This window comes from Physeter macrocephalus, chromosome 19 (genome assembly GCF_002837175.3).
Source record: "Physeter macrocephalus isolate SW-GA chromosome 19, ASM283717v5, whole genome shotgun sequence".
Classification (NCBI taxonomy): domain Eukaryota; kingdom Metazoa; phylum Chordata; class Mammalia; order Artiodactyla; family Physeteridae; genus Physeter; species Physeter macrocephalus.
The window spans coordinates 48,032,528-48,056,766 of NC_041232.1; the positions used below are offsets into that span (position 1 = coordinate 48,032,528).

Consider the following 24,239-nt stretch of genomic DNA (forward strand, 5'->3'; position numbering starts at 1 on the left):
TGTTTCAGACATTACATGAAATTTCTAAAAATCTTATATGTTCTGGTATAATGTTATAAGTCATAATTCTAGTTATTACTTTAAAATGTATATCTCAGCAATAACTAAATTTCCTTGTCAATTGCATTATTATGAACTTTCATCAAATCTTTAACCGTGGTCATTTTTAAGTCTTTTGTCATTTACAGACAGTTCTGGGTGTACTATGATGCTTTTGCAAAAATGTTCCTATCAAAGGGTTTCATCTTCAAGGAATTCATGGAAAAGACTCTGACAAGTACAGGTTTCTGGTAACTGACTCTACTGCTGAACTAAATGAATAAGCATTTTCAGAACTCTAATGGAAAATTGATGAATTCATAAATATGCTAACAAAAGATCAAGATAAAAAAATTAATTACTTGGGACTGAGTGAACTGATGAGGATGATTATAATTTTTGTGACTCTCTGTTTGAATATAAAAAAAAAATCCCACAAGGACTCAGAGGCAAAAAACATACAAATCAATTTTCACCTCCTAGAGGTGAAAAGTGAAGTAAAGGAGCTGTCACAGTGGAGGATTACTGGACTGAATGTCAATATTATGACATAGTATGAGTGTGTTTCGTGTTTGGTAATTGCAATCATTGTTGCTTTTGTTGTGGTCATCCATTTACAATGCTTGGTGTCAGTTTATTTATCTCTTGTAAAAACAAAATACAGTGTGTGTGTGTAAAAAAAAATCTGATAGACAAAAAAAAAGTTTACAGGTATTACTGAATCACTTTGCTGTACACCTGAAATTAACAAAACATTGTTAATCAACTATACTCCAGTATAAAATAAAAATTAAAAAAGATAAACAAAACAAAACAAAATCCTTTAGCCAAGGTAAGGCTTTCTTTGACTGCAGTCACCTCACTTTACAGATGCCTGGGCCGCATCCCAGCCTCAGCCAGAAACTTGTGGGTGGGGTTTTAGATCTGTAAAACATTCCGCAAGTGATTCTGATGTGTAGGCAGGCTTGAGAACAGTGGGCCAGTCAAGGAGTCATGAGAGACACCATGAAAGAGAATTGCATTCCCTTCCCTCAGAGCATCTCTCTCATTTTGTCAGTAATATATACTTCAGTAGGACTACTGGGGTAATACATATCTTCTCCATGATTAGATTGTAAGCTACATCAACATTTTTGCTCACCACTGTATCACCATCACCCAATCCAATGTGTGGTATACACCCAATCCAATGTGTGGCATAAGTTGACTGCTTTGGACCAGAAGTGTGGATTTAAGTGTCAGTTGTTTATGGAGTTGTCTAGGGAACCCAGTTGGGGGGCTGGAAGCACCTCTGGTAAATAAGATCCTGGTTCCAGTTAGCTCTTAGTCCAAGCAACCCAAGAACCTCCACAGCACCTTTGGACAATCCTGCTTACTGCAGTATAATGTATCTGCATTGTCTGCTTACTTAAACACTAATTGAGCTTTTATTATAGTCAAGTGCTGTCTACCTGTTTTAAGTGTCTTCATTCATTTCACCTTCATAGCACTCTATGCTCTACAGTTTTACGGAAGAGAAACAGAGAAGTTATGTAATTTGTCTCAGGTCACATGGCTAGTAAGTGATGTAGTCTGGACTGTTTTGAAACCACATGGTCTGATTCCAGAGTCCATACTCTTGGATGTGTGTTCTGCTGAACTGCCCTTTCACATCTGCCTTCCCCCACCAAACCAAGAGCACTTTTAAGGACAGCCTGTGGTTTTCGCACATTTCTCTAACAATATTTATTGAGTGCCTACTTTGTGCAGGTACTGTGCTAGGCACTGAGCAAAGAGTTATAAACAAGACAGTGTCCTTGCATTACAGAACTTAAAAATAGCAAGGAGAAGCAGATGTCAAACAAAAATCGCACGGAATTACCTGATTTAATCGTGATAAGAACTACAAAAGGGAGAGCAGAAAGTGCTCTGAAAGTGTCTGGTAAAAAATCTAACCTAGACTGGGAAGTCAATAAGGACGGCTGAGAGCGGATTCAAAGCGATCTCTGGGCGCGTGAAGTGGGAGAAGAGATTCCATCAGTGCCCCTCCGACTCCTCTGCTAGCGGCCTGGCACACAGGAGGCGCCCGGTAAGTGCTTGTGGAGTCAGTCGACGCAAGGGCGGGTGGATGAACCGGCAAGCGGACAAATGCATGAAAGATGGACGGACGGACTGATGGGCTGATGGACAGATGGGCGGGCGGACGGTAGCATCGAGGGGCGGCCACCTGGTGAGCCGCAGGCTCTGCCGGGGCCGAGGAAGGCCGACGCCGGTCAAGGGCGGTTTGGGAAACACCCAGGGCCGTGCTGCCAGACCACCACACTCACCCTTTGCTCCACGGGCTGCGGGGACCGACCCCAGGCGGGGAGCAGAACGGCATCTGGCCGCGCGCGCCGGAAGTGGGAGAGGCGCGCCCCTCTAGGCCGCCCGGAGGACTGCAGCTCTGTGGCGGGCGCGCGGCAGAGTTCGGAGGACCCGTGCGGGGTCCGGGAGGAGCGCGACTCTGGGTGGGACCTGGTGAGGAGAGCCCCAGGTCGAAAACGGTTGACAGGCGACTGAAAGAGAAAAAAAGAAATAGAGATAGAGGTTAGTATAGCATCAAGGATATAAGAATAGAACCCATCATCTGTAAATTTGGGGAAGAGGACCAGATCACATTCACACACCACAAACACGTTGACTGTCTGCAATGACAGTTCTAGAAGTTACGGGGATGACTGTAGGGGAAGAGGCTGTACCCTGGCATGGCGAGGGGAGAAGGCGGAGATCAACCCTACCGTCGACTGCAAGGGCGTGGGGACCGGGGCCGAGCCAAAGAAGGTCAGTAATTTCCCGTAGAATGCGCTGCTCAATCTGAGCCTTGCCGACCGAGTAAAATGGAGATTTGGAGGAGCGCAGGTTTCCCGGGTAGGGAGCGGCAGGAGCGAGAGCCCAGCGATGGGACTTACAGGGCACGCTGGGGAGTTAGCCCAGCATCTTGGTTGGCCGGAACCTAGGCTAAGGGATGGGTTGGGGTCAAGTTTGGAGAGTTTCAAATGCCAGGCTAAGGAATTAGGAACGCATTTAGGAACGGTGCAGGCCATTTATATGTGAGATGGCTTAGAACTGTACTTCAGGGCAGTATCTGACAGTACTTTGTAGAGAGGATTAAAGGGCAAACGAGATGAGAGAAAGAGGACAGGCGGTTAAAAATGTGAACTTAGCAAGATTTGCTAGTATCTGAAAATATGATTGAAGATGGGAAAGGGAATGACATTACCAAGGGATATCTTATGGAAAATAAACAGGGAATTATGAAATACTAGTACCTGGGGGTGAGAAGAGGAATAGTTGGTAAAGAAGAGGAGCTTCTCAGAGAAGTTCGGCCCAGCTGGTTCAAACATCATAAAAGCCAGGAGAGCATCTCAGGAGAGGGAACAGGTGACTAGGAGTTGTGCCAGAGAGCTGGAGATGATGAGAACTAAGGTGATGCTGGAATTAAGGCGAAGGGCAGAAGAAGGGTCAGAGAGAGATGTTACCTGAGGAATGTCCTTGCCAGGGGTTAAGAAGTGTATGGTAAGGCCCTGAGAATAGATAATAATTCCTTTTAAGAAATGTGATAATGCAGGAAGGAAAAAGAGAGGACACTGGTTGGTCTAGGCAACAGGATTGAAAGGTGTTTCTTTGTTTTCTGAGGAGGGTAGAGACCTAATTATATTTGTAGAAAAAAGGTAAAGTGTGAGTGGGGAGAAAAATTGAAGATAAAAGAAAAGAGGGATAGCTGACAGGGAGAGAATAAGACTGGATAGGTCTCAGAAAATAAGATGAAGCATTATAATAAAAAATGGTGCATTCGGTCTATGTTGTCATGCTTTGAATGCAGACCAGCCAAGTAGTATCAGTTAGTAATGCTGATTTTGCCAGTAAATATGTGCATGTACCGTTTGTTGAATTGTCACAAACTGAACACACTCATGCTACTAGCGCTCAGATAAAGAAACAGAATATTATCAGTCCTCAGAAAACCCCCTTGTGCTCTCCTCAAGCCGCTACCCTCCTCTAGCCCTGAAAGATAGACTACACTGAACCTTGAACACGATAGGTTGGCCTTGCCTATTTTTGTATTTTGTATAAATGGAACTCAGTATGCACTCTTTTAAGTCAGACTTCAGCATTGTTTGTGAAATTTGTTCATATTGTTTTGTAGATGTACACTGTACATTTTCACTTCTAATAATATTATATTGTGTGATTATGCCAACACTCAGGCATTTTATTATTGGTGAACATTATTGAGAGTGAAGTATTTAAGTCTCTAAGTACATTAATTATTTTTGAATATTAAACCAACCTTGTATTAATTACTGACATAAATTCTACTTGATTATGGTGTATAATTTTTTAATATATTAAGGAATTTAATTTACTATTATTTGATTGAGAATATTTGTGTCCATATTGTTAGAGGTATTGGTCTGTAGTTTTCTTCTCCTGTGATATCTTTGCTGGCTTTGGTATCAGAGTAATTACTGGCCCCATTTATTTTCTGGGAGAGATTGTGAAGGATTGGTATTATTCTTAAACTGTTTGATAGAATTCACTAGTGAAGTCATCTGAGCCTGTGCTTTTGTGCTTTACTTTGTTAGAAAAATTTTTATCACTAACTCAATTTCTTTACTTTTCATATATTTATTCACAGTTTCTATTTCTTTTCCAGTCAGTTTTAGTAATTTGTATATTTCTAGTAATTTGCCCATTTCACTTATGTTGTGTAATGTGTTGGCATAACGTTGTTTATAATAATCCCTTTAAATCTCTATAGGGTTGGTAGTGATGTCCCCTCTTTTTCGCTTTTGTTAATTTCTCTTTTTTCTTTGGTCAGTCTAGTAAAGGCTTGTCAATTTTTGTTGGTATTTTCAAAGAACCAAATTTTGGTTTGACTTTTTAAAATTGTTTTTCTGCTTTTTATTTCATTAATTACTACTCAAATCATTATTACTTCCTTCCTTCTGCTTTTGGTTGTTGTTAAGTTTGCTCTTCATTTTTAAGTTTCTTAAGATGGAAACTTAGGTTATTGATAAGAGATTTTCTTTTCTAATATAGGCATTTCAAAGCTAAAAAATTTCCTCTAAGCACTGCTGTAGCTGCACCCTATAAAATTTTATATGTTGCATTTCATTTTCATTCAGCGTAAAACATTTTCTAATTTCCCTTGTGATTTCTTCTTTGAACCACAGGTTATTTAGATATGGGTTGTTTAATTTCTAAATATTTTAGAGTTCCCAAATTACTCTGTGGCTTGATATGCCCTCTGGGTCAGTGAAAACACTATCAACCCCAGTCTCTGGGCCACATAGGTCCCATTGGCCCCTGAGCCACTCTCAGCTGAGGTGGCCTTGGTGTCTCAGCCCTCAGTAGTGGACCCACCCTCTGGGTACTCCATTTCCTGGATGTAGAATCCCAAAAGTCTGACAGCTTTCCTTTATTTTGTCCTGTCTCTGTCAGGAATTTCCCTGGTTGTCCAGTGCTTAAGACCCTGCGCTTCCACTGCAGGGGGCGTGGGTTCAATCCCTGGTTAGGGAGCTAGAATCCTGCATGCCCTGCAGCACAGCCAAAATAAAAAAACAAATTCGGTCCAAGATGGCAGTGTTGTTTCTGGTGCTATAACATTCTCAAGAGCCATGTTGGTCTTCCGTTGATATCAAGGGGATCTACACAATTGGATACAAGGGTCCTCCACAGATCCTTCCTATGGATAACCCCATTTCTATTCCTGGTTTCTGTTGAGATGGTTGATTGGATCCACACATCTAACCTCTTCACCAAAAGGATGTCCAGCTACACTCATGGCCTTGTCTCCAGAGCATGCTATCTGTGTAGGCTGAGGATTTGCCAAATCATCAAGTACTGATTCCTTTTTGCTTAACAGTTCCTTCCTCAATTTATCTCTTCCTCTCACATTTTACTATAATCAGCAAGGAAAAAACATCAAGCCACACTTTACACATTGTGCTTGGAAATATCCTCAGTTAATTAGCCAAGGTCGTCACAAGTTCTGTTTTCTGTCCAACAGCAGAATATGATTCAGCCAAGTTTCTGCTACTTTCTAAAATCTATCACCTTTCTCCAGTTTCCAGTAATGTTTTCTTCATTTCTGCCTAAGACCTCTTTTTTGGCCACACCACGTGGCTTGTGGGATCTTAGTTCCCATACCAGGGATTGAACCTGGGCCCTGGCTGTGAAAGTGCTGAGTTCTAACTACTAGATTGCCAGGGAATTCCCCCCACCAGAAGTTTTTTTTGTTTTTTTTTAATTTTTATTGGAGTATAGTTGCTTCATGATGTTGTAATAGCTTCTACTGCACAGCAGAATGAATCAGCCATACATACACATATATCCCCTCCCTTTTGGATTTCCCTCCCATTTAGGTCACCACAGTGCATTAAGTAGAGTTCCCTGTGCTATACAGTATGTTCTCATTAGTTCTCTATTTTATACATAGTATCAATAGTGTATATGTGTCAGTCCCAATCTCCCAGTTCCTCCCATCCCCCCTTCCCCCTTGGTATCCATACATTTGTTCTCTACATCTGTCTCTCTAGTTCTGCTTTGCAAATAAGGTCATCTATACTATTTTTCTAGATTCCACATATATGCAGTAATATACGATATTTGTTTTTCTCTTTCTGACTTCACTCTGTATAGAAGTATTTTTTTAATGCTCATTATTTCTAGCAAAATTCTGTTCATGACAATATATGTATTCTCTAAGATGACAGAGGATTCCTCTACTGTCCTTTTCACTTCCTTCTGAGACCCTGCCAAAGTCACCTTTAATGTCCATATTTCTACCAACAATCTCTTCAAGGCAACCTAGACTTTTTGTATCATGAGCCTCAAAACTCTTCTAACTTCTAGCCATTACCCAATTCTAAAGCCACACCTACATTTTTAGATATTTGTTAAAGCAGCACCCCATTTCTGGTACCACAAACAGAGTGGTTTAATACAACAAAAATTGATTCTGTCACAGTCTGGAGGTTAGAAAGAAGGGCCATGCTCCTCTGAAGACTCTGGGGAAGGACTGGTTCCATGCCTGTCTTCTAAATTCAGGTGGTTGCTGCCGTCCTTGGCATTCTTTCCTTATGGATGCATCACTTCAGTCTCCGCCTCCACATTCACATAGCATCCTCCTCTCTCTGTGAGTCCCCTCTGTGTCTGAATTCATCTCCTCGTATATGGATACCAGTCATTGGATTAGGGCCCACCTTAAACCAGTATGACCTCATCTTTACTTGATTACATGTGCAAAGACCCTATTTTCAAATAAAGTTACATTCGCAGGTAACAGAGGTTAGGAGTTGAACATATCTTTTAAGGCGGGGGGGACACAATTCAAAACAACAGTGTGGTAAGTACAAACTAAGAGTTGTTTAAACCACTGTGACTTGGTTTTGAAGTTGAAGACTTCAGATTGTTGCAAATGACCTCATTTGATTGAAGACAAAAGAAATGATTTGATCTGAATTCAACACTAAAGGTCTTGGAGAATTCTAGTGTTTCTGATACAAGCCTACCCATCTCTGCAAAGTGAACCTCGGGAACTCTGATTATATGGGCCATTATTTCCCCTTCTGAGTCTGAGTTTTCAGCATTTGTTCTGTTTTTGAAAAGTCAAAGTCAATTGGACACGCACATTAACATTTCAAAGGTGTTGTATTGTTGTAATTCAGGTGTCTTATTCAAAACAAACAGCAGCAGCCTACTCATTAATACATACCTGATCAAAAGGAAAATTAATTTTTTTTAATTTGGCCTCACAATTTGGATTTATATCCCTTTTTTACCTAAACCTAGAGATTGAGTTTTAAGTTGAAGTTCATTCTTTGTGAAGATTGCTTATATAGTCTAAGTATCGAAGGAAATTAATTTCCATTGCAATGTAATACATGGTAAGCAAAAGTTCTCATGTAGGTCTTCATGTTCAACTTTCTGAGGAAGAGCTCCATAGTTTTCATTATATTCTCAAAGGAATTATATTATCTCAAAGATTAAGAACCACTACTCTACAAACCATGCCTAAATCAGATGTATGTTAGTTTGGCCTAGTTTCTCCCAAGAGGAAATGGAATAGGAAATAGAAATCAGGTAGAATATTGGGGCGGGGGGTAACATATCAGTTTCATTCTTGAGGCTCTGATATCATTTTCATGCCTGTATTACCACCCCTGATCTCTCTGGAAACCTCTGAATGTCTTTTACCTTACTGAGATGAACCTCTTCAGTGTCAGCTGGAGTGGACCACAGTTGGGTCTAGGTTTGTTTTGGCCAATCCATCGAACTGTTGAACTCCAAGCTGGCTTCTCAGACTTACTCACAGAATGTAACATCTCTGGTAAGACTCCACAAAGCAACAAATCTAGCATAATCTGAAAGAACAGTTTGGTTTTCTTGGTTAAACACCCAGAAAATTTATGTTCACTTCATCACTTCTGGGTAAAAGATTAACAAAACCCTTACATTTGTACGTGAGAATTAACCTTTGGTTGACTTTCCCATTCTCTTTTACTGGAAACCTATTACAAGTATGTCAGCTATGGCATTCTCATACACTGTTGGTGGGAATGCACAATGCTTCAGCCACTCTGAAAAGCAGTGTAGCAGTTTCTTAAAATGTTAAACATACACTTAACCAGGAAAGAGAAAAAAGCGTATGTCCATATAAAGACTTGTACACGAATGTTCATAGCACCTTTATTCATAATAGTGAAAAAACTATAAATAACCCAAATGCCCATCAACTGGTGAATGGATAAACAAATTGTGGTGTGTACATCCAATGGAATATTATTCAGCAACAAAAAGGAGTGGACTATTGATACACACAGCAAGATAGATAAATCACAAAATAATAATGCTCAGAAAGAAGTCTGAGTGCAAAACAGAGTGCATTCTGTTTGATTCCATTTAAATAACTCTCTAGAAAATGCTAATTAATCTATAGTAACAAAGCAGAACAGTGGTTGGGAGCTGTGGTAGGAAAGGGAGGGATTATCAAGGGAAGGAGGAAACTTTTGGGGATGTGGTCACAATTTTCATTGTGGTGATGGTTTCACAGTTGTATACATAGGACAAAACTTACCAAATTGTATACTTTACATATTTGCTGATTATTGTATGCCTGTTATACCTCAGTAAAGCTATTTTTAAAAAAGCATCTGTACTCCCTACTTGGGAGGGCTGGACCCAAACAAGTTCCTTACATTTTATCAGGGTCTCATTCACACACCCCTAAGATTTCATAAATCAGAACAGGGTCTTAGGCTGGAACAGAAAACCCTCTTCCTCTTCCTCAATCATTACTTAAGCCAGCCACCATTTACTCAAACCTATACCTTTTCCTCCGACAACTTAACCCAAGTCACATGTCTCACCGGTCTCAGTACTTCTATTATTTCTTATTTCTATATCTCCCCCCCTGCCCCCGCCCTTATTTCCCAAGATATTTCCAAGGAAACAGCAATATCCTTTCCTACCCTGATGCCCTCCCCCACCCCCTTTCAGGTCCTTTTCACCCTGATCCTTTAGCCAGAATGAGGATTGTATTGGCAAGCAAACATTTTAGGAGACCCCATGGCCTTTCTTGATAGCAAAGTAGGTGAAAATCCAGCATTGCAGCAATTTAGGGATTAATTCCTGAGCATTATTTATTTATTTTATTATTATTATTTTTTGCAGTACGTGGGCCTCTCACTGTTGTGCCCTCTCCCGTTGCGGAGCACAGGCTCCGGACGCGCAGGCTCAGCGGCCATGGCTCACGGGCCCAGCCGCTCCGTGGCATGTGGGATCTTCCCGGACCGGCACACGAACCCGTGTCCCCTGCATCGGCAGGCGGACTCTCAACCACTGCTCTACCAGGGAAGCCCGCATTATTTATTTTTAAGGCAGTGGTTCTCAAAGTGTGGTCCCAGGACCAGCAGCATCAGGATCACCTGAGAACCTGGGCTCCCATGACCGACTTACTGATTCTAAACCGGCGTGGGGCCCAGCAATCAGTATTTTATTAGAGGCATGCCACTGTGCTGGGGGGAAAACTAGAGAGGACAGGAAGAAAGTTAGAATGGAAGCACACCAGCGAATCTGATTGACAGGTTTGGGGTTGGGTGGGTGCGGGAACGGATTAAAAAAGAGAGAGAGAGAGATAATTAAGGAAGAACTCATTTTGTAGTCAGAAAACCTACCATGCCCCAGGGAGCTTTCTAGAAAGATGTTTTCTGACATTCACGTCAAGAATTGGCAGATAGGGGGACTTCCCTGGTGGTGCGGTGGTTAAGAATCCGCCTGCCAATGCAGGGGACACAGGTTCGATCCGTGGTCTGGGAAGATCCCACATGCCGCGGAGCAACCAAGCCCGTGCACCACTACTGAAGCCCACACGCCTAGAGCCCGTGCTCCGCAACAAAAGAAGCCACCGCAATGAGAAGCCTACACACCGCAAGGAAGAGTAGCCCCCGCTCGCCCGCGCACAGCAACTAAGACCCAACGCAGCCAAAAATAAATTAATAAATTAATTTTTAAAAATCCGAAGTGATTAAGTTATGTGTGTGTATGTATACACACACACACACACACACACACACACACACACACATATATATTTAAAAAAAGGAATTGGCAGATAGTGCCAGCCAGGCCCTAGGCTACGGCTCCGCTGGGGCCAGATCCGCAGCTGTTCAGGGGTTAAATCTCGGCAACTCCCCGCCCCCACCTCACCTCGCCGCCCCCCGCCCCGCGCGTGCGCACGTGCGAAGCCACGCGCCATAGAGCTGAGCAATCCTCCCAGATTCCTAGAGCGGTCGGCGGTGATGGCCGGTTTGTAGGGTGTAACCGGTTTACAGGGTGTGAGGCTTGACGGTGACCTGGAGAATACATCGAGGTATGGGTGATGTCGGCTCACGGAAGGCGAAGGAACTTGGGTGATCTGCCCTCCCCAGCGGCCTTGCAGCGCCACCGGGGAACCGTATGCTGTTTCTTGAGTCCGTGGGGAGTCGAGGCTGCCGACGTGGCCCCCAGGCGCGGCTCCTGGGCATTGCGAGCTGGTCGGTTCTCGGCCTGGTGTGCCTTTGGTACGCGGTCAGCCCTTGACTAGCGTTGGGTTCAGCAGAATGAACACCAGAAACTTTGGGGGCGGGTGGAATCCAGAGGTTGGATGCATTCACACGAATCAGCGGACGAATGCGTGAGTGTGAGAAGAACGGAAGGAGGGAGAGACAGATCATGATGATGGATCAGTAGTGTCATTTCGGTGTAGGAGGGGCAGCGACTAACATAGAGCTAACCTAGGGCAAAATTCTGAAATTCCCTCCCCCGCCTTATCTTTACAGTTATATCCTGATTTTGGTAGCATTAACCCCCGGATTATCTTTGAAGATCTCTAGATTTGGAATGGAGAATGTATGTCCAAGAGGGGTGATGCCTGATTCCTGAATGATAGGGAAAGAAGCGTAGTAAATTTGAAAGAAAAGCGCTTGAAAGTTAAATGAGATTTTGTTTTCTCTTTAACTTCTTTTATATCTAGAGCATGTTTCTGGTGGTCTAGTCTCAGAACTTATATCTGCAGTCTCCACAATGATTCCCTTCCAAGTCCAGTGGTGCCCAGTTGCCTCCAGGTCTCAGACTCCTACGTGGACAAGAAAAGCTTAGTGAGGAAATGGTAAATCTCCATTTGCTCCCTGAGGTGTCGAGTGTCCAGTGGCAGTCCATGGAGATCCAAATCAATTATGAAGCTCAAGAACACTACCTTCTGTCAGGTGAGAAGCAGTGTGTATCTTTCTTAGTGGTTTGGGTGGGTTGGGGGTTGGCGCCGTGTTACCTTGCTGTGTTAGTGTCTTCAAGTGCTATTGGTATTCCTCATTGCCTACTCCCCACTGTATTAGGCAGTACCATTTCTTTTGTGCTCCAAGCCCATGGCTTTATTGTACATCCTGTAATCAAATTCTCTTGGTTTTCCTTCCTCTCCTTAAGTCCCCAGTGTCATCCATTTTTCCCATTATAATCACCTTATTACCAATCTGTCAGTGTTACGTATTTGCCCTTTAAAATCTTTTCAAGTCATCTTTCTCATGTACTCTCGGGGCATAGTTAAAAGTTTTGGAGTCTGACACCTGGATTCAAATACTAGCTTTGTCATTTACTAGCTTCAGTAAGTTACTTACATTTTTAAAAAATAATCCTGTTTCCTCACTTTATAAGTGTATAATAACTCATACCTTGGAAGTTATTTTGAGGGTTGTGTCTATCTATTACTCCATAATAAAGGACCCCAAAACTTAGTGACCTAAAACACTAAGACATTTTTCAACGACGTTATTTTCTTATGGTTCTGTAGGTCATCGGCTTGGGCTGGATTCAGCTGGGCAGTTTTCTTCTGGAATCACTCAAGCTCAACTAGGGCCAGGGTCTATGTTGGTATTAATCATAACATGTCCAGCTGTTGGTGCTGGCTATAGCTTGGGTCAAGTATCTCCGGCAGGCTAGCCTAGACTTTTTCACAGGGCAGCTAGTCTTTAAAAAGAGAGAGGGATGCTAAGCACTTTTCTAACCTATGTTTGCGTTACATTTGTTATTATCTCATTGACCAAAGCAAGTCACATGACCAATACCAGAGTCATTGTGGGAGAAAACTACACAAGGTTATAGATATTAGGAGATAGGATCGTTGGGGTCCATTAGTATTATAACAGATACCACGAGCACTAGATAAGATTCCATATATACGGCTCTGAGCACATACCTGGCTGGTAGTAAATTCTTTACGAATGGTAGTCACTGTTATTTTTGTAAGATAATCTTGGTGCTGACTTTGTTCAGATGTTCTGCAGGCTCTCATTTCCACATCATATTTTGCTGCTTTTTGATTTTGGTCTTCCCATTACTGCTGTTTTGCCTATGAAATTAACCTTCTGTTGTCCTTTTCTTTTACTCTAAATCTTTTGCCTGTCTTTAGTTTTGGAGTATCTTTTATTTTATTTAGTTTCTCTCTCCTGTATTTAGAATTTGTTTTTCCTTAAGAGTCTATTTTAAGGCATCTAGCTCTCTTCTTTCATGAGAATCACTGAGAATTACTGCCTCCTCCTTGTTGTTTTACATAAATTGACATACATACTATACATGTTTGTGTCTCTTAGAGTGTGTATAAAATAACATTTTTATGATAAAGAAATATAATTATATTAAAGTACATTTATAAAATATAGAAAGGCACAAAATAGAAATTTTAATAACCTACAACTCCACCATTTAGAGGTTGTCATTGGATACATTAATACATTAATGTATCCTTCAAATCATTTAATTAACTGTTCAACAAATATTTATTGTTGATAAATGTTTATTAGTTCATAAGATCATAACTTATTAATGATTATTAACCATTAATATAATATTATTAGTTATTGAGGGTTTATTTTGTGCCAGCCTCTGTTCTAAGTTCTGGGGATGTAGCAGTGAACTAATCAGAGAAGCCTTTGCCCTCAAGGACTTTACATTCTAGTAGGGGAAACAGGAAATATATAAATATACAGTGTAGTATCAGATAGTGATAATGGTTATAGAAGATGTATCAGTCAGGATTCTGGCAGGAAACAGATGGCTCATTCAAACTGGGTAATTCAAAGTTTCATAAAGAGGATGGGAAGGATTACAGAAATCAACAAGGGATGGAGAACAGCGTACACAAAGCCTAAGCTGATAGTCATAACTATCCTGTTCCATCACCCACTCCATATTGCCCTTACCTTCTGCCAGAATCTCAGTGGCGCAGAGTTCTTTATCTAGTCAAATAAAATAAACCTTTTCTAGATGACCTGAGTCCTTGGTGATCCTGTCTCTTTCAGGTTACTTCCATGAACCATTGACTGGGCCTATTAGACATGAGAGAACTACGAGGCACCCCCACTGAGTCCTCTGAGTTCCGGTAGCAGCAGCCATTTCCCCACTGGTGATTGGTATCAGTCATTCTGGCCGGTAGAGTGACCCCATCTCTGCGGGCTGGTTTGGCAGTTTGAGGAGCCCAAAATGCTGAAGCAGGAAGCAGTCTCAACTTCAAATTTAACAAAAGTATGACTTTGTCCCATGGTAGAAGTATTTTTCCTTTGAGAATCAGAACCTTGAACCCACCAAGATCATAGGGATAGGAAGCAAAAATAATATAAGTGGATTATGAGGTATATAGTAAGAAGATACATTATTACTTTCTCTACCACCCTTCGTTCCTATACCCATGTATTATGGCCATGGGGAAGACAACACTGTTTATCACCCTTTAGTTTAATGCATGTATTGCATCCTGTATGACAGCACCCCAGACTTATCAAGGTGTTGTTGTCTAGCTTGTACTGTAACTGAGCCTACATTTAATCATTCCACCATTATCACAATCCACTTACTTCCGGATGATGGGACATGGGGTAAAACCCATGAATTATATGTGTATGAGCTCATTGCTTAACTTCCTTCCCTGTAAAATGTCTCCTTTGGAGGTAATATTATAGAGAATACCGTGATAATAAATACGGCATTCTCTTAAGTCAATGCAAATTTGTATCTAGACTATGTATTTAGTCCTTTGAAGTTGCTGCCCTTTCCATAATAAAAGGGGTCAGATGTAATGAATCTGTCCCCAAGTGGCTAGCTGGTTCCTCTCTAGGGAATGGTACCTTATTAGGGCCTTAGCAGTTGGCTACTTGGGCACGTAGCAATGATTATAGGCATATCAACCTTGATAAGTGGAGGTCCATATTGTTGAGCCCATATATAGCCTCCATCCCTGCTACCATGACCTCTTTGTACATGAGTCCATTGGGCAAACATTGGTAAAAAGGCTGATTGACATTCATAATATGGATCACCAAGTCCATCCTTCTGATTGAGAGGCTTTTCCACAGTAGATGCCCTTTGGTGAGGATTCACATGGGCCACAAACATATTCATTCTTTGGTTCATCCTCATACTTTTCCTCCAGAATTCTTATTTCTTGTCTTCCAATCTTGTTCTTTCCAGGTACCTAACTAATCAAATAACCCATTAGTCACTATCCATGGATCAGTATATACATGTATCTTAGGCTATATTGCCTTCCATCGAAAGAAGACAACCAGGTGTATACCTGAAATTCTGCCCACTGGAAGGATTTGCCTTTACCAGCATGTTGAAGGCCACCCCTGAGTAGGGGTGTAAGTGAAAGGTACTCACTTTCAGGTGGTGCCCACACACTGGGCAGGCCCATCTACAAACCAGTTCTGTACATTTTCCTCCTCTGTTAACTGGTAATAGGGAATTCCCATAGGGCCATGAATATAGGTTGAGGGGGAGAGGTAGTGGAGCAGTAGGAACAAGTACTATGGGAATCTGAGTCACTAACACATGGAATTTACTTGTCTTCCAGATATGCTTTTATAATGGAATACTGGTTTGTATGTTCAATTTTATGAATTGATGGGTCAAATAACAACTAATACATAGTGGTCAGTTTGCAATAGTTATTTGGTGCCCTGTGGTTAAGCATTAAGTTTCTGTTAGTGCCCCAAAGCAAGCCAGGATCTGCTTTTCACTTAGAAAATTGTTGGCAGAAGACAGTATGGCCTTACTCCAGTGTGATTCTCTTATAGAGGCTTGCAAGAGGCTTCATACAGCAACCATGACTGCTGCAGACACTTCCAATACCATTGGTTATCCTGGTTAATAAGGGTCATGTGACAGGACAGCTTGCATTGCAACATGGTCCTACTGCAGAACGTTTTTTTACTCTAAGCCTCACTCAAAAGTAGCAACTGTGCAAGTTACTCAGATTGGTCATTTCAGCACATTTACTATGGTATCTGTTGCCTCAAAAATGCAGGTCCCACCAAGCATTGTGCCTTTCTGAGGTGGTAACAGTTGGTTAGAGAGATAACCAAAGTGAAAGAATAAGCCATGTAACCATCTGAGAGAAGAGTCTTCCAGGTGGAGTGAATAGCAAAAGTCAGAGGCCCATAGATATAGCAGTAACAGAGTAATAAGCCTGGGGTAGACAGGTGATGGGATGGTTTAGAATGAAATGAGGGGAGAGAGAAAGAAAGGGACCAGATCATGTGGAATCTTCTAAGTCACGGTAAGGACTTGGGAAACCATTGGAACTCTTTTACACAGGATAACATGTAAAGATCACTCTGACTGTTGTATGGAGAGCAGGAGAAAGGTAAGTTAGCAGGAAGAAAGCAAATGATTTAAGAGAGTAGTCAACTATGTCAAACAAATCAAGAATAAGATTGAAAATTGACCACTGGATTTGTCAAGATGGAGCATATTAGGGACTTTAATAAGTGCAGTTTTCATGGAGTTAAAGAGATAAAAGCCTGATTGCATTGGGTTAAAAAGAGAATAGACTTGATGTTGGTTAGAATATAGAACAATGTGAACTATATACACCTGATGGAAGTGTGAATTGGCTTAACCACTTTGGAAAAGTCTAGTTGAAGACCTAACAGTTCTGATCCTAAATTTATATAACCTAGAGAAACATTTGGATATGTGTATCAAGATAGACGTACCAGCATATTCATATCAGCATTGTTTGAAATAGCAAAATGTTCTTATCCATTGAAGAAGAATGGATAAATCACTTGTGGTATATGTCACACTATTATAGTGAACATGAATAGACTACAGCTACACACATGACTGTGGATGAATCTTCCAAACATAATGTTGAGTAAAAAAAACAAGTCACAGAATACGTGTGGTATGATTCCATAAATGTATAAAGTTCAAAAACATGCTGTATTTGCCTGCTAGGGCTATAACAAAACCACAGACTGGGTGGCTTAAACAACACAAATTTCTCAGTTCTGTGCATTAATTTTAGTCATCTATGCTTTGCTTTCTTCTAGAAGTTTTATAGTTTTAGCTTTTTTTTTTTTTTTTTTTGCAATACGCGGTCCTCTCACTGTTGTGGCCTCTCCCATTGCGGATCACAGGCTCCGGATGCACAGGCTCAGCGGCCATGGCTCACGGGCCCAGCCGCTCCGCGGCATGTGGGATCTTCCCGGACCGGGGCACGAACCCCTGTCCCCTGCATCGGCAGGCGGGCTCTCAACCGCTGCGCCACCAGGGAAGCCCAGTTTTAGCTTTTATATTTAGGTTTATATTACATTTCTAGTTAATTTTTGTGTATAGCATAAGGAAAGAGAGTTAATTTTTGTTACTATGATATCCAGTTGTAACACTTTTTGAAAAGAGACTACCCTCTCACCCTTGAATTATATGGGCAACTTTGTTGAAGGTCAGTTTTACATACATGTTTGGATCTATTTATAGACTCTGTTCTATTCCATTAATGGATATGTCTATCCTATGCCAGTACCTTGCTGCCTTGATTACTGTAGCTTTGTAGTAAAGCTTGAAATCAGGGAGTATAAGCTCTCTAATTTTGTTCTTCTTTTTCAAAATTGTTTAGACCCTTCTGTGCCTTTCTACACAAAGTTTAGAATCGGTTTGTCAGTTTCTACGAAAAGGCCTGCTGAGATTTTGATTGGGGTCGCATTGAATCCGTAGATCAATTTGGGGAGAATTTCATCACTTTAACAATACTAAATCTTCCTATACGTAAATGATGGCATGTATTTCTATTTATTAGATCTTTAATTTCTCTCAGCAACATTTTGTAGTTTTCATTATGCAGATATTGCACATATTTCGTTGAATTTGTTTCTAACTATTTCATTTTTTTGGTGCAATTGAAAAAAATTGTTTTTAATTTTAGGTTCTAATTGTTCCTTGCTAGTATACAGAAATACAATCAGGTTTTGTGTATTGCACTGATAAAACCATTTACAAGTTCTAATAACTTTTTAAAGACACTTTAGGATTTTCTGTATACATGACTGCGTAGTCTATAAGACAGTTTGACTTCTTGTATGTCTCATTTATTTTTCATGTCATATTGCATTTTCTATGAATATTGAATAAGAGTTGTACAATATTGAATAAAAGTAGTTAAGAGAGGGCATCCTTGTTTTCCTCCCTTGTTCCTAGGAGAAAAGCATTTAATGTTTAACCATTAAGTATGATGTTAGCTGTTGGTCTTTCTTTGCTTTTTATTGAAGTAGTTAATTTACATGTAACATAGTTGATGTTTGGATTTAAATGTACCATCTTATTTTTTTTTATTTTCCCATATTTTGTTTCTTTTTTGTTTTTCTTTTTTCTCCCTTTGTGCCTAATTTAATTATGTTATCAAGTTTTTTGTTTTTCTGTTTTTTTCTCTATTAGCTTCTTGTTTATACATCATTTTATTGTTATTTAATTGTCACCTAATAGCAGCCTTTCTCAAATGTGATTCTGTGAGAGAATTAAGCCAAAATGCTCTAAGGCATCCACTGTAAGTTACATATTAATGTTTCTCCTGTACATCTATTGATTTACTTGCTATCTACCATTGTTGGGGGAATTAAGAAAATAGACAGGCAAATTATTTTCTTCTTATTTTCTTGTGGAACCCTAGTTGAAAAAGGCTGCCTTAGAAGTTACAGCATACAAATTTGATTTATTACAGTTTATCTTAATTTATTATTTCTAGGATAACTCAAAGACCTTGTAATATTTTAGTTCTATTTACCTCCCTCCTCTTGTGCTATTCTTGCCATATATTTTAACTCTACATATATATTGTAAAATCCATGAGACATTCATATTGCTTATATCATTCAGTACATACACATTTAGATTTACCGCAATACTTTCCTTTTTCCAGTACCCTTTGCCTTTGGCAAAGAGGATAAGCCTCCACTTGGAGGCTTGGGATTTTGGACTTTAGCCCTTGAAATTAATCTTTGTCATGTTTTCAGCTCTCTAGACCATTTGCAGTCTGAGAATGGTGTGCCTTTTATAGTAAACGCCACTTAATGATGGACTGATAGTCTCAAGAATTTCAATGGAGCTCCCATGTTCTCTACCATTACAGACCTCTGGTATTGTTGAGCAGAGAAATAATCTCCTCAAAAATCAACTCAAAAGAGATTTCTGATCCTACCTCCCTAACCTTTTTCTGGTCCACATACCTTAGTAAGGAAGTTTGGTCACTGAATATGGCTGTTCCCAAAAGGATCATATTTTCTAGGCCACTTCCTTCTAATAATCAGGGCAAAAGAGGTGGAGGACTATATAGACCTATTTTTGAAAATCCAGGCTTCTCTTCTAACCATTCCTGGGCTTGATGCTTCTTTCTTTCCCCTAATGACAACATGTGACCAGCCTTGTTGGTATACACTCACAGTGACAGCCTGGCTGCCACTGCCTCCTCCTCCTCTCCCTCTCTTTCACCTCCTCCCCCACTCCTTCACCCAAGTATTCATTCATACTGCCTACTATATATGTCAGTAAGTTGTTTATGTATTAGCTCTAATATAGTCAAACCTTCCTAATCACTGTAATTAGGTTTCAGTATTCCCAGATCTCCTGTGACAGACATATACAGAACATATCTGATAAGCCACTTCAGTAAATGATTATCCATTACTTGTTGATTCTTCTTAGTTTCCCTCTCAGAAGATAATTTTCAGTATTTTCATAGGAAAATACTAATCTATTTCACCTGAAACTTTCTTACAGTATGGAGAACACATTCCATTTGTATTTTATTGTTCTAGATGGTGAGACTAAGGCCAAGGTTGGAGAGCTGGCTTCCGAGGAGGAAATTACAGCAAAAATTGAACCATTGACTGAAGAGTCTGGTAACCCCAGAGATGATGTTCTCCAGGATTCTGAATGCAGAGAATTCTGTGGATTTGGGGATAAATTCAATGAAAAGGATCAGAACCTCTTCAAAAGAAGACAACATAACTGTGATGAATGTGGGCAAAACTTTGCTTGTAGTACAGGCCTTATTAGGCATCGAAGAACCCACTGGGAGAAACCCTATGAATGTGATAAGTGTGGAAAGGCCTTTAATGTGAGTTCAGCCCTGGTTCTGCATCAGAGAATTCATACTGGGGAGAAACCCTATCCTTGTAATTGGTGTATTAAAAGTTTCCGTCGGAGCTCAGACCTTATTAAACATCAAAGAGTCCACACTGGTGAAAAACCTTACAAATGTGATGAATGTGGGAAAGCCTTCAGTCAGAGCTCTGATCTTATTATACATCAGAGAATACATACAGGAGAAAAACCCTATCAGTGCAGTCATTGTAGTAAAAGTTTTAGCCAGCGCTCAGACCTGGTTAAACATCAAAGAATACATACTGGAGAGAAGCCTTATACATGTAACCAGTGTAACAAACATTTTAGTCAGAGTTCTGATGTTATAAAACATCAAAGAATCCATACTGGTGAGAAACCATATAAATGTGATGTGTGTGGAAAAGCCTTCAGTCAGAGCTCAGATCTTATTCTACATCAGAGAATCCACACTGGAGAGAAACCATATCCATGTAATCAGTGTAGCAAAAGTTTCAGTCAGAACTCAGACCTTATTAAACATCGAAGGATCCACACTGGAGAGAAACCCTATAAATGTAATGAATGTGGGAAAGCTTTTAATCAGAGCTCAGTCCTTATTCTGCATCAGAGAATTCACACTGGAGAGAAACCCTATCCATGTAATCAGTGTAGCAAAACCTTCAGTAGACTTTCAGATCTTGTTAATCATCAACGAATTCACACTGGAGAGAAGCCTTACCCGTGTAACCAGTGCAGTAAAATGTTTAGTCGAAGATCAGACCTTATTAAACATCATAGAATTCATACAGGCGAGAAACCCTATGAATGTGATGAGTGTGGGAAAACCTTTAGTCAAAGCTCAAACCTTATTCTGCATCAGAGAATCCACACTGGAGAGAAACCCTATCCATGTAGCGATTGTACTAAAAGTTTTAGTCGTCGTTCAGACCTGGTGAAACATCAGAGAATACACACTGGAGAGAAACCGTATGCATGTAATCAGTGCAATAAAAGTTTTAGTCAAAGCTCAGACCTCACTAAACATCAGAGAGTACACTCTGGGGAAAAACCCTATCATTGTGATTGTTGTGAGAAGGCCTTCAGTCAGAGTTCTGACCTTATTCTTCATCAGAGAATTCACACTGGAGAAAAACCATATCCATGCACACAGTGCAGCAAAAGTTTCAGTCAGAACTCTGACCTTATCAAGCACCAGAGGATCCACACTGGGGAAAAGCCATATAAATGTAATGAATGTGGGAAGGCTTTCAGTCAGTGCTCAGCTCTTGTCCTACATCAGAGGATCCACACTGGGGAGAAACCATATCCATGTGATCAATGTGGCAAAAGCTTTAGTCGGCGCTCTGATCTTATTAACCATCAAAGAATCCACACTAATGAAAATCCATATAAATGCGATGTGTCTGGGAAAGCCTTTAGCACATGCACTGATCTTACTGAACACCAGAGAATCCACATTGGAGAGAAACCCCACAGGTGTGTTCAGTGCAGCAGAAATTTTAGCCAACTCTCTGATCTTATTAATCATGAGAAAGTCCATTCTGGGGAAGACACTCTAAATGTGATGAATATGGGAAAACCTTTAGTGTATACACCAACTTTATTCAGTACCAGAGACACTCTGCCAGAAGAAAATCTTATGAATGCTATGGATGATTATGAAAAAGCTTTTAATCAATGCTCAACTCTTGTGCTACATTAAAAAAAACACACACTAGAGAGAAAACATTAATTCAATTTTTATAATGAAAGTTTAACTCAGAGCTCAGACATTACTAAAGAAAAATTCTGAGGAGGAATCCTTTGAGTTGTTGGAAAACCTTCAATGTGAAAATTTTTTTACTGAATGTCAGAAACAATGGAAAAAATTTCTATCTGCTGTAATGTAAGAAAAGCTCTAGTCTTTTATTCAAACACTGCGCAAGAGGAAAGTTTTATCATTATAAGAAATGTCTAACCATATTAATGCAGAACCTTATCAGATATTGTAAAAATCAGTGTGGTGTTGTGTGCAATCAGAACTCAGAAGGAAATGTATTAGTGTTATAATCTCAAACCTTTAGTGAGCCCAGATCACCTATTGCATATCAGAGAAGTTATTTTATAGAATGTAGGGAAAATTTAAACCCTTCCCGTATCTTAATTGGCATTCACTCTGATAATTCGCATACCACTTATCTCCTGACAGCTGGAGAATCCTACCTTATGCAAACATTAGTTATTAAATTCCCTCTGTGTGAACATGCAATGCTATTCTGGTATTAAACTTATTAACTGCATAACTCTAGTGCCCCATTTTCTGAAATATCCTTTTTTTTGTGGGGGTGGCCAAGTTTTGGTCTTCCTAGTGAGCATGAGTTTTCAAGTTCCTGTGGTGTTCACAGCAAATGTGAATTTATTTTGCTCTTAATGTAGCCCATCCATAAACTTTAGTGGTTTGAAATTACTTCTTCAACACTACCATTTAATTACAGTTTCTAAATATGTGAAACAATTTTTTAAAAAATAATTCCATGTGTTAAAGTGTGGATATTTCTCTACTACTATGTTTATCCTGTCTGTCATCTATAGATTGAAGAAAAATGTTAGCTAAAGTAACACCCACATGACTATATTGCATATTCTGTCTAAAAATAAAAAGACCTATTGATCTTTTTTTTAATGGCAACATTCATCAGACTTTGTTTTGTTTGTTTATTTCTGACATATATATTGATAATACGCCATGTGTATACAATGTTTTCAACTGAAAAACAGAAATAGTTTTTAAAAATAAGAAAAATTGTCTTTGTGGTATTAACCATTTGTTAAAATCCTGCTACCATCATTTACTTTGACTATCCCCCATAATTATCCAATTAATATTTTAATTTAACATACATTGTTAAATTATTATGTGCAAGGCATTTTTTTAGGTTTTGTAGTATACACAAAGAATATACTGTCCCCAAAAAGCATGTATTATACAGTGATAAAGGCTGATGTATACAGAAAATATATGGCTCAATATAATCATAAAGTTAGGCAAGATGCTTATAAGAGCTCACAGGAGGTAGGGTTCAATTCTGATTGGAAAGAAAAGGAGAAGCTTTGTGGAGCTCCTGAGATTTGAGTTTTGAAGTATGGGAGTAGAGGCATAAAGGCAGAGAGGGAATAATCAACAAAGTCACAGAAGCAAGAAAATATAAGAAGTGATGTAGAGTATGGTGCTTAGTCATTAATTCAATAAATATTCAGTGTCAGGCACTGTACCGAGTGCTGCTGAATAAAAAATGATTCCTGCCCTCATGCTTAAGTGTTTAGGAAAATGACTGAAGCATGTACTTAAAAGAGTAAGAATAAAGTGGAAATTTAAATGAAGTAGGAGAAAAGACAGTTAAGAAATGTGATGCTAGGGCTTCCCTGGTGGCGCAGTGGTTAAGAATCCGCCTGCCAATGCAGGGGACACGGGTTTGAGCCCTGGTCCAGGAAGATCCCACATTCTGGGAAGCAACTAAGCCCATGTGCCACAGCTACTGAGCCTGCACTCTAGAGCCCTCAAGCCACAACTACTGAGCCTGCATGTCACAACTACTGAAGCCCGTGTGCCTAGAGCCTGTGCGCCTAGAGCCCGTGCTCCACAACCAGAAGCCACTGCAATGAGAAGCCTGTACATCACAGCAAAGAGTAGCCCCCGCTTCGCCACAACTAGAGCAAGTCCACACACAGTAACGAGGACCCAACACAGACAAAAATAAAAATACATAAATTTTTTTTAATTAAAAAAAATGTGGGCTTCCCTGGTGGCGCAGTGGTTGCGCGTCCGCCTGCCGATGCAGGGGAACCGGGTTCGCGCCCCGGTCTGGGAAGATCCCACATGCCGCGGAGCGGCTGGGCCCGTGAGCCACGGCCGCTGAGCCTGCGCGTCCGTGGCCTGTGCTCCGTAACGGGAGAGACCGCAGCAGAGGGAGGCCCGCATACCACAAAAAAAAAAAAAAAAAATGTGATGCTAAACAAGCAGACACTTCAACTTTCTGGGGTTTAGTGTCATCTGTAAAACAGAAAAGTACTAGGTATGGTTGGAATAGATTTCATATTTCTGCATTTTATTCTCAAGGTAATGGGAAGCCATTAAGATCTTTGAACCAGGGAATGGCATGATCATCTTCCTGCTTTCAGAAGAGTCTAAAAAGGAAGAGCAGAAAGGAAAACTATTTGGGAAGTCTGGAAATAAAATCACAAGGTCCAGAAGTAGAGGAGCTAAAATG

General features: G+C 40.3%; 2 protein-coding genes and 1 long non-coding RNA gene across 3 annotated transcripts in view; 2 read left to right on the forward strand and 1 right to left on the reverse strand.

The window, feature by feature from the left end:
• LOC102978158 (zinc finger protein 397) overlaps positions 1–22,625 on the forward strand; it is a 51,259-nt gene extending 28,634 nt beyond the window's left edge. The window contains exon 6 of the mRNA XM_024120633.3: positions 19,864–22,625. Within this exon, the coding sequence (XP_023976401.1) occupies positions 19,864–21,694 (1,831 nt within the window). The 3' untranslated portion in view covers positions 21,695–22,625. The remainder of the gene's footprint in view (positions 1–19,863) is intronic.
• On the forward strand, positions 10,843–13,908 carry LOC114484434 (uncharacterized). Its single transcript, XR_008616027.1, has 3 exons — positions 10,843–10,933; positions 11,576–11,807; positions 13,893–13,908. It is a non-coding gene; the product is annotated as an uncharacterized lncRNA (long non-coding RNA).
• LOC114484433 (zinc finger protein 24) overlaps positions 14,957–24,239 on the reverse strand; it is a 35,165-nt gene continuing 25,882 nt past the window's right edge. The window contains exon 4 of the mRNA XM_055080733.1: positions 14,957–15,065. Within this exon, the coding sequence (XP_054936708.1) occupies positions 15,025–15,065 (41 nt within the window). The 3' untranslated portion in view covers positions 14,957–15,024. The remainder of the gene's footprint in view (positions 15,066–24,239) is intronic.